This window comes from Hermetia illucens, chromosome 5, assembly GCF_905115235.1.
Source record: "Hermetia illucens chromosome 5, iHerIll2.2.curated.20191125, whole genome shotgun sequence".
NCBI lineage: Eukaryota > Metazoa > Arthropoda > Insecta > Diptera > Stratiomyidae > Hermetia > Hermetia illucens.
The window spans coordinates 41,564,576-41,577,476 of NC_051853.1; the positions used below are offsets into that span (position 1 = coordinate 41,564,576).

The 12,901-nt window shown below is 40.1% G+C and overlaps 2 protein-coding genes across 3 annotated transcripts in view; one reads left to right on the plus strand and one right to left on the minus strand.

Moving 5' to 3' along the window:
• LOC119656557 (protein toll-like) overlaps positions 1-4,575 on the plus strand; it is a 227,154-nt gene extending 222,579 nt beyond the window's left edge. For both annotated transcript variants that reach the window (XM_038062936.1, XM_038062935.1), the window contains one exon: positions 299-4,575. In XM_038062936.1, coding sequence (XP_037918864.1) covers positions 299-2,348 — 2,050 coding nt within the window. In that variant the 3' untranslated portion in view covers positions 2,349-4,575. The remainder of the gene's footprint in view (positions 1-298) is intronic.
• Positions 1-12,901, minus strand: part of LOC119656560 (cation-independent mannose-6-phosphate receptor) — a 532,053-nt gene that overhangs the window by 287,348 nt on the left and 231,804 nt on the right. The window lies entirely within an intron of this gene.

Below are 12,901 nucleotides of genomic sequence, written 5' to 3' on the forward strand. Positions count from 1 at the left end.
GCTACTCCGAGTACGACGGCAGAGATTTCCAAGCTTAAAAACGCTAGTCCATCAGCTACCACGCGCCAATTTGTTGGTTTCAGTATTGTGATGCCACTGCTGGCTGACCTGATCTCAATGGCTACTGTCACCTGGTTCAATACCAGCAGGTCATCCTCCGCTGATGCGTGTTTTTGTTTATTAAGTTTGAATCTAACATAAGTGTTATTTTTGCAAATCAATCCAATTTTCCTTGTTTTTCATTTAAATACATTTCAAAACTTCGATCAACAATCTAAAATTTTTTTTTCTTTTTCAGCGATCTCTTACGGAACCTGCCCAAGCTCATCGAACTAAATCTACAGAACAACAATCTTCACCATATTGACCTCCAAGCCTTTGTGGGAGTAAAGCAGCTTCAAAAATTCAACGCACAGAATAATTATCTATCCTTCAAGGATGTAGCAATTGGATTTACTGAAGCCGAGGCCTTCGAAATTGGATCACCTTTCCAATCTCTGTCAGAGTTAAAAGTATTAAATCTACGTAATAATTCCATCAGCTACATCTTCCGGGACTGGACCTTCAGCTTTCCCCGTCTGGAGCGATTGGATCTCAGTCATAACGATATAAACATGTTAGATATTAGGGACTTACAGTTTGTTGCGCAATTTCTTACAGTAGATTTAACTAGTAATAATATTGAGGAGGTCAATTTCCGAGCGGTTGAGGAAATTCTCCTGCCAGAAAAGAAGATATCTGTGCAGATGGGAAAGAACCCTTTAATTTGTAACTGCATTATTCTCCATTTCGTCCAATACCTACACGGAGTAGTGGGTAAAGAATTGAAAAATAATTTGTCAATCGTTCCGGGTGAACTGAAATGTGCCGCACCGGAGAATCTTAAGGGGAAAGATGTTACCAGCTTAAAATACCAAGACTTACTATGCCAGTTAGATTCTCCACAAAGTCAGCAGAAGAAGTGTCCTAGCATGTGTAGATGCTGGGTACGTTCCTTTGATTTATCTCTCATTGTCAACTGTACGAGTGCAGGATTGACTAAAGTACCGCCCCTACCGATCATCCACGAATTCGGGATGCGGTCCATTGAACTTCACATTGAAAGTAACAAAATATCTAGTCTTCCAGGAAATGATCATCCAGGATACGCACAAGTGCGGGAGCTGTATGCAAAGAATAATAACATTTCACGTATCACTGCCAAGAATATTCCAAGTAGCTTGCTTGTCCTAGATTTATCTAATAATTCACTTGCTTGGATTAATACCACCGTCTTTGAAGCGGCCAATCGAACAAGCCAACTAACTCGCCTGTCCTTAGGCAACAATCCTTGGCGATGTGACTGCGACGCTCGGCATTTGTTGTCCTTCGTACGAACGAACTTTAAGCGAATTCAAGATCTAAGCTTAATGAAGTGCACCACAGGCGCTCGTTTTTCATCCCTATCTCCTGGCGATTTGTGTACAGAGGACCAAGTTTTCGTGATCGTAGCCTGTGTGGTTGCTGTGTTTGGTCTACTCTTCGGAATTTTGGCCAGTCTATACTATCGATTCCAGTCAGAGATCAAAGTTTGGCTGTTTGCACATAACATGTGTTTGTGGTTTGTTACCGAGGATGAACTGGATAAGGACAAGAAGTATGATGCCTTTATATCATATTCCCATAAGGATGAAGATTTCGTTACTGAGAAACTTCTACCGAGCCTTGAAAATGGTCCCATACCTTATAAACTTTGCTTGCATGAACGTGACTGGGTTCCAGGGGAGTTTATTCCTACTCAGATTATCCAGTCGGTTAATGATTCACGACGGACGGTAGTTATCCTTTCTCCTAATTTCCTTGAGTCTGTTTGGGGCAAAATGGAGTTCCAGACTGCTCATAAGGCAGCCCTGGAGGAGGGTCGGTCCCGAATTATCATCATCATTTACGGTGATATTGGTGACACAGCAAATCTTGATCCTGAATTGAAAGCCTATTTGAACATGAACACGTACGTGAAATGGGGAGATCCTTGGTTCTGGAAAAAGTTGCGCTATGCCATGCCCCATCCACAACACATGCAATCTGCTGCCAAGAAAGGACTCGTTAAGAATGTTTTGAAAGGCTCAACCGATGACAAATTGGAATTGATAAAGCCAGTCCCAATAACACCCCCACCACTTACTACCCCACCAGCCGAGCAGGCCAGCAAAAACCCACTTTTGTCTAAACTGAACGGGAGCATCGGAAATGGTACTGTTGGCGGCCAGCATACACAGCAAAATGGAAAAATTGCAAATGGTCATCTTAATGGACATGTTAATGGTGCTTTCATAATTAATACAAATGCGAAGCAAAGCGACGTGTAGGGGTACGAGATAAATTTGAATTTTATAGATGTTAAGTTATGATAGTAGATAATGAATAATAAATTTTTAGGGTTATTGAAAATTATGTATAAATGCATGGCTTAAATGGCGGCTAAATGGATGATGAATCTCGTTGGGATTATTTAATCATGAATGTATATTCAAAAGTGGGAAATGAATATTCAATAGGTTTCCAGCCATGTGAGGGTTTTGTCCGAAGATACCAAACATCACATTAAACTTAATTAACGGCTGAGTAAATTTGCTTTGATTTGGGCACACTGAAATGTGCAAGTCAACCCAAATTGATGAGGTATTCAAACTTCATTTAAAAAGTGGAGTCTTCTCATCCATTTACAGAACAATTTTCCCATTAAATCAATAAACAACTAAACGGAATAAATGGATTATGTATGTCAATGTACATAGATGTAAAAAATACAACCCAAGTAGGTTAGAAATAACATAGAAGTAGTGAAATCTATACCAAAACTCTCAATTTTTTAATTGCAATAATTTTATCACCCAGACACTTGCATCAATACATAGATATGAGAAAGTACACTGAAAATTTTGTTTGTTTACCTGAGGATTTTAGAAGTTCTGTTTGTTCAAAAAATTTGGTTTCGTCCTTTGGAAATTTTATTGTATTGAACTCCGAAGTGCAGTGCGTGGTTAGTGGCAGCTTCCATCATTCAACAGCCTCGAGCTAATGGCAACTTCTGTTTGCGATATGTCACCGGAGACCTCATTGATATTTCAGTTAAAGACTTACGTTGGTGTACAAATCAATAACAGGGGACGAATTTTTTAGGATACATAGATTTTCAATTGCAGAAGGATGGCATTTCTACAGCTAACTATGCTACGTAGCCTAAACGCTGTAATGTACTACAACCTACTGAAATGTCCTTTGCGTGTTCACTCCGTATCTTGGATCACAGATAAGCTAGCTGAGAAAGTAGTTTTGGATCCAAATTTAGATTCCTGGATTTCTCCATCTTTGGGATGAACTGTTCAAGTGTGGCTTATTGAAACATGAAATATGGTAAGTTGTCCTGTGTTGTAGTGCACTTTTGAGAAGCAACTCTCATTCACTCCTCTATCTGATTCTGATTTATCTCTTACCTCTTCAAAGCACATCCCAGTATATACAAGTAAAAACACGGCAAAATATTACTCTAGGAAACTGTCACCAAACAATAATACTGGGTTTTCCCAAGAGCTACTTGCCTAATATTCTTTTACCTTAAAAAGCATTCGTGATTCGCTTAACATTCAAGAATAGAAATAGACTGATAGCCTCCACCAAAGATGCTACCATTCTAAGAAAGGCGATCATATCAAGTTATTAAGAGTTGAACCATTGTATGCATAAGTTAGTACATTTTTATCAATTTTAACTAAGCCTCAGATTTTCCCCTCTTATCATTTTGAGTCCCTTCACTATGTTAGCTAGTATATAAAGAAAATTATTGTCTTGTGATAAAATTAAAATAAACACACCAACTCCACAGATACAGAAAAAGGATACATCTGAATACAATAAACTATCTATCTCCATATTATAAAGCGGAAAATTTCTTTCAAATTATTTCTATCGAACTTAGCTTGTCAAGATAGTCGACAAATTTACTTAATTACTCGAAAAAAGATAACGCAATGTAATTGAAAAAATACTAATAATAAAAGTTGAAAATGTGACTGATTTATTGTACGAGTATAAATTTAATCCAGAAAATCGAATTATATTGTTATTAGTCTACCATTAAGTTATAAGAATCTAAAAATCGAATAAGGGCAAATCTGTACATACACCAAGAAACATAGATTTTAAGTGAAAAAAACTTGATCTTAAAAATAAGTGTGTCACCAAAAAAGAGGTCGCGTTGTAGTTATTACTAAAAAGGATCAAATAAGTTGCAAACTTCCGCGAATTAAATAAAATAATATTAGAATAAACTACAAAATAAACGTTAATTCTAAACAACAATTTAAGAAATATTGGAAATTTTCAAAATTTTATTTAATTGCTAAGAAAACCTATATTTTTTGATATGCTGGAATTCTCCCGTTTTTTCGTTAGGTTTTAGTATACATTTAAATATAAGCGCGCTGCAGAACATCTTTATATATAAGTATATTATGTATAAGCAATGAATTTTATACAAATGAGACTTAGGAAACAATAATTACAATAATAAATTTGATTTATTATATTGATGAACTCATGTTTGTTTTTTTGTTTTCAAGATAAATTCGAACTAGATGACAATTTCAATAAGTTTAGATACTTTTACGCTGGTTAATTAGTAATGGATAGGGCAAACAAAGCAAACAATGCGCTTTCCCATGTGGTATTAAATTGTTATGCGGGGATACGGGAAGAGCCGATACTTCAGCGCATGTATCGACCAGGTGGTTGCGCTGGCTTAAGGGGTCATAGATTGTGAGGCGACGTGGTGCTACAATTTCGGGTAGCGATCGCCAGAACTTCCGGCAAGTCTAATTTATTTGGTGAGAAATTGCAGGGGCTAGTACACTTTGTAGTCTTTTGAGCGAACCTACAATGGTACCAGCATGCCCTGCTACTTACAGAAGGCCCCGATGAACTACTATCCGATCGCCCATTTCCGGAGGCAGATCTAGATCTTGATCTAATCCTACCCCCCCAACGAAAAGCACCGACGGCCTCTGCCAACTCAGAGACGGTGCCTGTTAATGCTGCCACACGCCATCTCACGAAGCAGTTGGCTTGGCGCACGGTTACCCAGCGTTAGCTCTGTCAGTAAGCGGTTAAATTTAGGCGTCTCAGTGGTAGACGTTTTACGAGTTGCTCTTTCAATCGCCCAAAAGAGCAGTCCTCGAGAACATCCGAGACAAGCCTAACTGCTTATTCGTCTAGCCCTACCAACGCGGCATCCGCTGTGACGCCAGCCAAAGTGAATTGGGCCCCGAGTTGGCGAAAGCATGTTGTCGGGCTACTACGCGAAAACAGCGGCACCCGTACAACCACGGTAGTTACCGCGGGACTTGCCTCTATTTCTAAGGACATCTTTTAGTGGAAGATAACAACCAAAGAGAAAGAACCCGCAAGTGGAACGAGCGGAGTGCGAGACAGAAAGAAGCGGAACAGCGGAGGAGAAGAAAGACGACCTTGCGACGTCTCCTGCGGCGCTCTTTCTATATTTATGTTGTTTTTGTAAATGACAATAAATTTAGATTTAATGTTATATACAAAAAAATGTACTCTAGGTAGATAATTCTTCTCCTTGCCTTTGTACAGATATCTTGCAAAAGATGTTGGAACGCCTTGGAACCCTTTTCCCAGACTTCTTGAAGTGCCGCTTCGTCAATGATCATCAGGATTTAGCGACGCTAATAGCAGTTGAATGGAGAGTAAAATTGATTCTAATGTTATCGCTGGGTTGTAGGAACCATTTGTTGGTAGTCGTTGGACATCTAGGCATATCTTCCTAGCATTATCAATGTTATATATTAGAGAGGTATCACATTGCTGAGTACCATCTATAAGATATTCTCTGCTATCTTGCTAGGCCGCCTAGAACATCACTGGCCCATACCAAAGAGGGTTCACTCCAGGCAAATAAGCAACATATCAGATTTTCTCTGTGCGGCAATCAATGGAAAAACTGTTGGAATATGGACAACAGTTGCACCATCTATTCATCGACTTTAAAGCCGCCTATGATAGCATAGCCAGGATAAAACTGTACACGACCATGAGAGAATTCGGTATCCCGACGAAATTAATAAGACTGACTAGGCTGGCCCTGACCAATGTGCGAGGCCAGATAAAAGCAGCAGGATCACTCTCAAGACCATTCGACATCAACAACGGTCTACGACAAGGGGATGCCCTATAATGCGTCCTCTTTAACTTGGGCCTCGAGAAAGTGATACGTGATGCTGAGGTAAATGCAAGAGGTACGATCCTCTTCAAGTCCACCCAACTACTGACCTATGCTGACGATATCGACATCATGGGAAGAACCACCCGAGACGTACAAGCCGCCTTCATCAAGATCGAGCAGGCGGCACGAAATCTTGGGCTGCATATCAATGAAGGCAAGACAAAGTATATGGTGGCAACGTCAGCATCGAAAATCAACCAACCAACAACACCAAACCGCACTGATCAAACAGGAAGAATAAGGATAGGAGAATACAACTTTGAGATCGTTGATAATTTCTCCTATCTAGGGTCGAAAATCACAACCGATAACAGTTACGATGTGGAAATTCGCGCACGGTTGTTTTCAGCCAACAGAGCCTATTTCAGCTTACAAAGACTGTTCCGCTCGAAACGTCTCACCATAGGGTCAAAGCTCTTACTGGACAAGACAATGATCTTGCCAGTCCTCATGTATTCCTCGGAAACTTGGGTTCTTAGCAAGAAGAATTGCGAACTCTTGGCCGCGTTCGAGAGAAGAATCCTCCGAAGAATTTTTGGCCCCCTACATGAGGATGGACGATTCCGTAGCCTACATAAGGACTAAATCTATGAGCGATACCATGACCGTCCGGTCGTGGATAAAATCCGGCTCAATAGGTTACGGTGGGCGGGTCACTTAATCCGTATGGATGAGGATGATTCAGCCCGGAAAGTTTATAAGGGCAATATCTATGCTAGAAAGAGAAGACGAGGCAGACCCTGCCTAAGATGGAGCGATGGCGTAGGTCAGGACGCCAGACAGCTTTTAAGGATATCGAATTGGGACCTCGGCGCCAAACCGGGATGTCTGGAGTTCCTTATTAAGGCAGGCCTAGACAGGATACCGGTTGTTGCGCCATTGATGATGATGATTATCAATGTTGAGTGGTACATTGGCGTAATAAATTTTAGCACAGCCGGTTGAAATGGATATTGTTTTACGAATTCTATCGATACTTTGAATTTTACCCGTTGATAGGATGAATCCTTGGGTCTGCAGCTTGGTAAAACATCTTCGTCAACCGGCTTGCAGTCAATACAATGAACTTCATACGAAGCATTTAATCGTTTCAGCTCTGCTGGCATTTTTTTGTTCGAATATCGGATTTACTCATTTCCGATGAACTTCTAAAAGGCTAATTTTATGTTTCAGTCAGCTTCGCGCTGTTGTTATTATAGCAGTACCACGTGTGGAAGTTGTTGTCTTTCTCTGATATTTTCTTTTGGACCACACTTGGGGTCACCATTTGTAATTAAACACTTTAATTTAAACTATTTTTAGTTTTATTTATTCATTTTTAATTAATTATTTCACAATTTTTCTAAGTGAAGAGTTTTTCACTCCCCCTTGTGCTTGCTTCGTCTCGAACTAACATGGAAAAACAGTTTTCGCTGTCAAAAAATGTTTTTCGATTCGTACTTGCGCGCATGCAACACGTAAGTTGTTCGCTCCGCCACATGTCCATCCAGTCGCTTCATTCTACCGAAAGTCGTGATTTAAGCTGGTCGCTTTTTAAAATTGGTTCAATGTCTATCTGCCCGTCCGTCTGTCTGTCACACGCACTTTTCTCGGAAACTGCTATACCGATTGTCATGAGGTTTGGTGAGAAGGTGGGAACTGTGAACGCCCAGACATGCAGTTATACGTTGAAATTAAGGGGGGGAGGGGGGGGGGGGGAGGTTCACACACATGCAAAGGGGGTGTAAATTTTTTTCACCAAATATAGTCATGTTGGATATCAAATGAAAGGTGTCGATTAGTACTTTTCGATGCTGATCTTAGTTGTGACATTTGTTGAAAAGGCGGAGAATGGGAGGGGTCGAAAGTGATGATTTCTTTAACGGACCCATTCAGAGAAACTACCCAACCGAAAAATCTGAAAAAAAATCATGAAGCTGCCTTTATACGATGTTCAGGGCTGAAAATACTCTCCATATCGATATCTGCTCAAATTAGGTTAATAATAGTATATTGCTATATTTTTGGAGAAATTGAGGAAGAACCACCCTTAAGTTTATCCTAGATTTATAAAAGCACTAATATACATAGATTATAATATGAAACATGTTATCCGTTAAGTTTGATCAAAATCGTACTATTACTAGCAAAGTTACTGTACCTCAAACTACTAAATATCAATATCCCAATAAAGTGAGTAGTTTGACAAGCTAAATGCATACACATAAGGCTACGTACAAATGGGATAGTTCTACACCCAAATATACTCACTGACAAAACAAACAAAACCTTTCATAACTGAAGCGTCGAGCTTCTGGTTTCTCGACTTGTTCAATATTATTGTGCTTTCTGTGTTTTTTCTCGGGAAAATCGGAAAGCTGTCCGGAGAGCTGAGTGGTTAGAGCACAAGGTTGTCGTACGGAAGATCGCGGTTCAAATTTCACTCGCATACCAGTCGACTCAGCTGTGAATGAGTAGCTGAGTCAAATCAGGGTAATAATCTCAGGCGAGCGCAATGCTGACCACATTGTCTCCTACAGTGTTACTGTAGTATACCGTGACGGTCTTGAATAACACACTTCTAGACCCTCATCAATCTTTCCAAAGCACTCGAATAGTGTACGATTCAGAGTTTTCAATTGATATTCTATCGTCAAAGTCCTTAGTCGCGGAGAACTGCATTTTGTTGTTTACGCTCTTGACCTTGACAATTTCTGATTGCAGAAGATCCTAGCCCCCTTTAATGATCCAATAAGGCAGAATTTGTTAAATCGAACCCATGGCTCTTGTACCGGCAATTTATAAGGGTGCTGCTGCAATTTCCACATGTTTTCTTCCGTGAGGGAACAAGAATCTGAAAAAGTTTGCTCAAAGTCGCGGGTGGGTTCGAAGTCTGTAACTATTTACAACTTGAATAGTGAAAATCCGTTGTTTCCATCTTCATATGTTTTGGAGAAGTCTTAGCCTTTTAGAGAACCACAAACTGATGGACGCCTTTAATGCCCTGCCCACTAATGCAGATAGGGATAGCGCGAAGACCCCTGTGTCCTGTGCCAAAAAAAAAAGACTGACGTACAGAGCTGTCTGGTGTTGTCAGATCTCCCATTGGGCGCGTCCCTTCATGCGGATAAGGGAACGCTCGGCTCGGTTGTGAACAGGAAACATGAACTTGTACGCATTTGAAGGTATGCATGGATGGACACGTTTACCAATATTGTGTCCCGATGGTTTCATATTTTACTCAGATTTTTTTCCAGTTTGTCAATTTCGTCAACCACTTTTTGATTTGGAGCCCTACTAAACTAGTATGAAAGAGCATCTGAACGTCTAAATCTCAACTATGACTTTCAACAGAAGTAGATACAACTGAGTTATCTCTTACTGCGCTTATCTTTCTAAAAACTCTAAAGGTACATACCTGTGACATGTTTGATAGTCTGACAAAACAATTGCACTTTTACTTACCTGCAAAGAAAAATAAAAATAAAAATCTTTATAATAGTGAAAAATTAGCAATAGTTCACATGATAAATTAACTGTAAAAAAATGTCCAGATTGCAAGTTACTTCGTGTGGTCTCTGAGTGAACAAGATAATACAATATAATTTGGAGAGCAAGTACTGACAGTTTCGTCTAGGGCAAAGGTAATTCACTAGACGCCTTTTCTCTGTTCTGGAAGCAGCTAGGTCAAGTTGCCTGTTCCCTTGAGTATGTATATATAGACATGTGTCAATTACATCAGCGCCGGGTCGACGCCGGTGAAAGGAGAACCAATTTGAAGCTGCTATGTTTTTTTCAGCGTCAGCGAACGCTACACCGACAACAATCACCAGGCAATCTTCTTTGAGGTATATATGGAGCCCCAGTGCAAAGGACCATCATGCCTGAAACCGAGATTTCAGGTAGGTCTGCAAAAGCTTTCAGGCTGGTCTGCAAAAGCTTTGAATGACCAGACCTTCATAGAGCTGTGGTTAGAACAACGGAGGGAAAAACGGAAGCAGTCCTCAACACTAAGCGCCGGAAGATAAATTACACCTGCATTGCAGTAGGGAATCATATCATCACTTCCAAGCTGTCCATCAAATACTTGGGAGTGGTGTTAGACAGGAAGCTCAGTTCAACACGTGCAGTATGCTTGCAAAAAATTATCCACGACAAGTGTGACCATGACAATGATGATTCCGAACGTGGAAGGGCCACGCTATACCTCTAGGCTACTTATGGCCAGAGTGGTCACCTCAATCATGCTCTATGTGACCCCAGTTTAGAGAGAGGCGTTGCAGGTGTTAGCACTGCACAGCACTGAGGGGATGCTTTGTCTCAAGGACTGCGTCAGATGATGCAATATTCGTCACCGCGAGAATGATGCCGATTGACATCTCGGCAGATGAGATGACGATCATATACCATGCGAGGCCAATTTTTCCCTATCGCAGTGGTTTTGGTGGGTAAAAATCTTACACACTACTGTTTATAAATTGTTTGTTTCACATAAAACCTTTTGTTTCACATAAAACCTTAAAAAGACTTCAAAATGAAAAGCAAAAGTAAAAATAATTATTTCTAATTTAAATTGTTTGTTGATGAGAACCTGTCACGCCACTAGGCTAACGCAACATTTTCGTCTCCATTACCGCAAGGCGTCGTGTATTGTCCTTTATGGTCTGTTGTTCTCCATTAGATGATAGCATTGATACGATATATTTAAATCGCTGAGTTCTGGGCGGATTGCTGCCATTGACAGTAATAGTGCCTGCTTCATGGGGATCGGTCGTCAAAAATCGATTTTATTCAGATTCCATCTGAGACCGTGTTGAATGAGACGATTCCAGTTTTAAACAAGTTGCTTGTAGATGCTAGGAAAACATTATATGCATAAAGCAATATATAAGGCGCTGGACGTTGGATGTCCCGTGTGACAGTGTCCATAGTAAGAACGAAGAGGAGTGGTCAGAGCGCGCTTTCTTGATGAACACTGATAGAGACACGAACTGGTTTTGATACACTCGCCACACTTAAAACTTTACTTTTCGTATCTTGGTAGAGCAATTGAATTTAGCGTGAATTTTTCTGTCACTAGGTGTTATCGTAGAGCATACCAGATGAGTTCGTGGGGCACACGGTGCAGGCAGAGTGAATAGGTTTTGATGTCTCGAACTCTTAGTAGGTTGTGATGCAAGCACTCACCATATTTGTCGGAGCAGTAGAAAATGTAATCCTAGAGGAGAGAAGCGGTTTTGTCACTTCAGCTAGTCTGATGACCGCGATCATGCGGCTTTATAAAATTCAATGAACTTCTTTTCGACAAAGTGGAGCTCTTTAGGTGATTACGGACTCTTTCTAAGAGGTAAATATTGGCTTCTATTTGTAGTTAAGTCTAAAATTGATAGACCAGTAGTTTACTCCAAATTACAATTTTATTTTATAGTGTATATATATATATATATTTCGGGTGTAACTTGCTCCCTTCATCAGAACAAAGTTACTGAAAACAATTGCGATTATACGGTTCTATTTATACTTAAACACTAATTACCTAAATTACTTTTTTAACAAAAAAAAACAACATTAAATTATAACCTAATTACCTGTTAATTACCGCGGCGAATCTTATTAATTTTGAGGGCATAGACTAAACGCCTGATAACGACTAGATTCAATGAACACATCAAGGAAGCGGTAAGCCGTAAGGTGTTCGAAAATAAAAGCCGTGCATAAGATCATCAGTGACAGCGCACATAGTCGAGGAAGCCCATACCATTTAACGCGAAAATCTTGAACTCTTGCGTCACACAAACCGAACGACAACATTGGACATTTGGGAAAGTCTAGAAATTTTGAGGGAAGACGCGACGCGGTTGTTAAACACAGATTCTGGTAATTGCCCCCCAAAATTAATAAGACTACACTTTCAGTAAATCCAAATAAAACCGCAATGATATTATTTACACAAAGTAGGCAACTGAATGATCTTTGTCTTCCAGTGATGAAGGGTACAACCTTTCAACTCTCCAAAGAAGTGGGAGTTATTCAAAACAAGAAGCTTCTTTGGAACAAACATGTAAGATCTGTCCATAATGCATCCAGAGAGCGTTCCATTATCCGCACGAAGGGATGCGCCTGATGGGAGATTTGGCAACTCCAGAATTTTCCCCATGCCCGGACCGGGATCAGCAATTGGGGTGTCAGTAGGATTGACTAATGCTGCTATCAAAAAATTTTTTTTTTTAAAAGTGCCCCACCTACGGACGCATCAGACATCAGATATCAGATAGTGCTGATATGTTACAACTGCAGCGGGTAGCATCACATCCACTAACGGAAATCCTGCAATACATAAACGAACCTGGGATATTCAGTTAGATGGGGAATCCAGTACTATGGACGACTAGAGTTTGAGTGCTCAGAGACTTTGCCTCTTCTAAACCTCACACACCCACACAAAACCAAGAGAATTTTGTCGGGTTTCTTACCATTTTGATTTTTGTTTCTTACTGTTTCTGTTTTAAGAGCCCACAGTGGTCGTTAGATTTAAGTTATATTTGTTAGTTTTTGTGCTGATTTTTAAGGTTTTGTGTAAAACAAATCGATTCACTGTCTGTCTGTCTGTCACACGCAATTTTCTCCAAACCGGCTGAA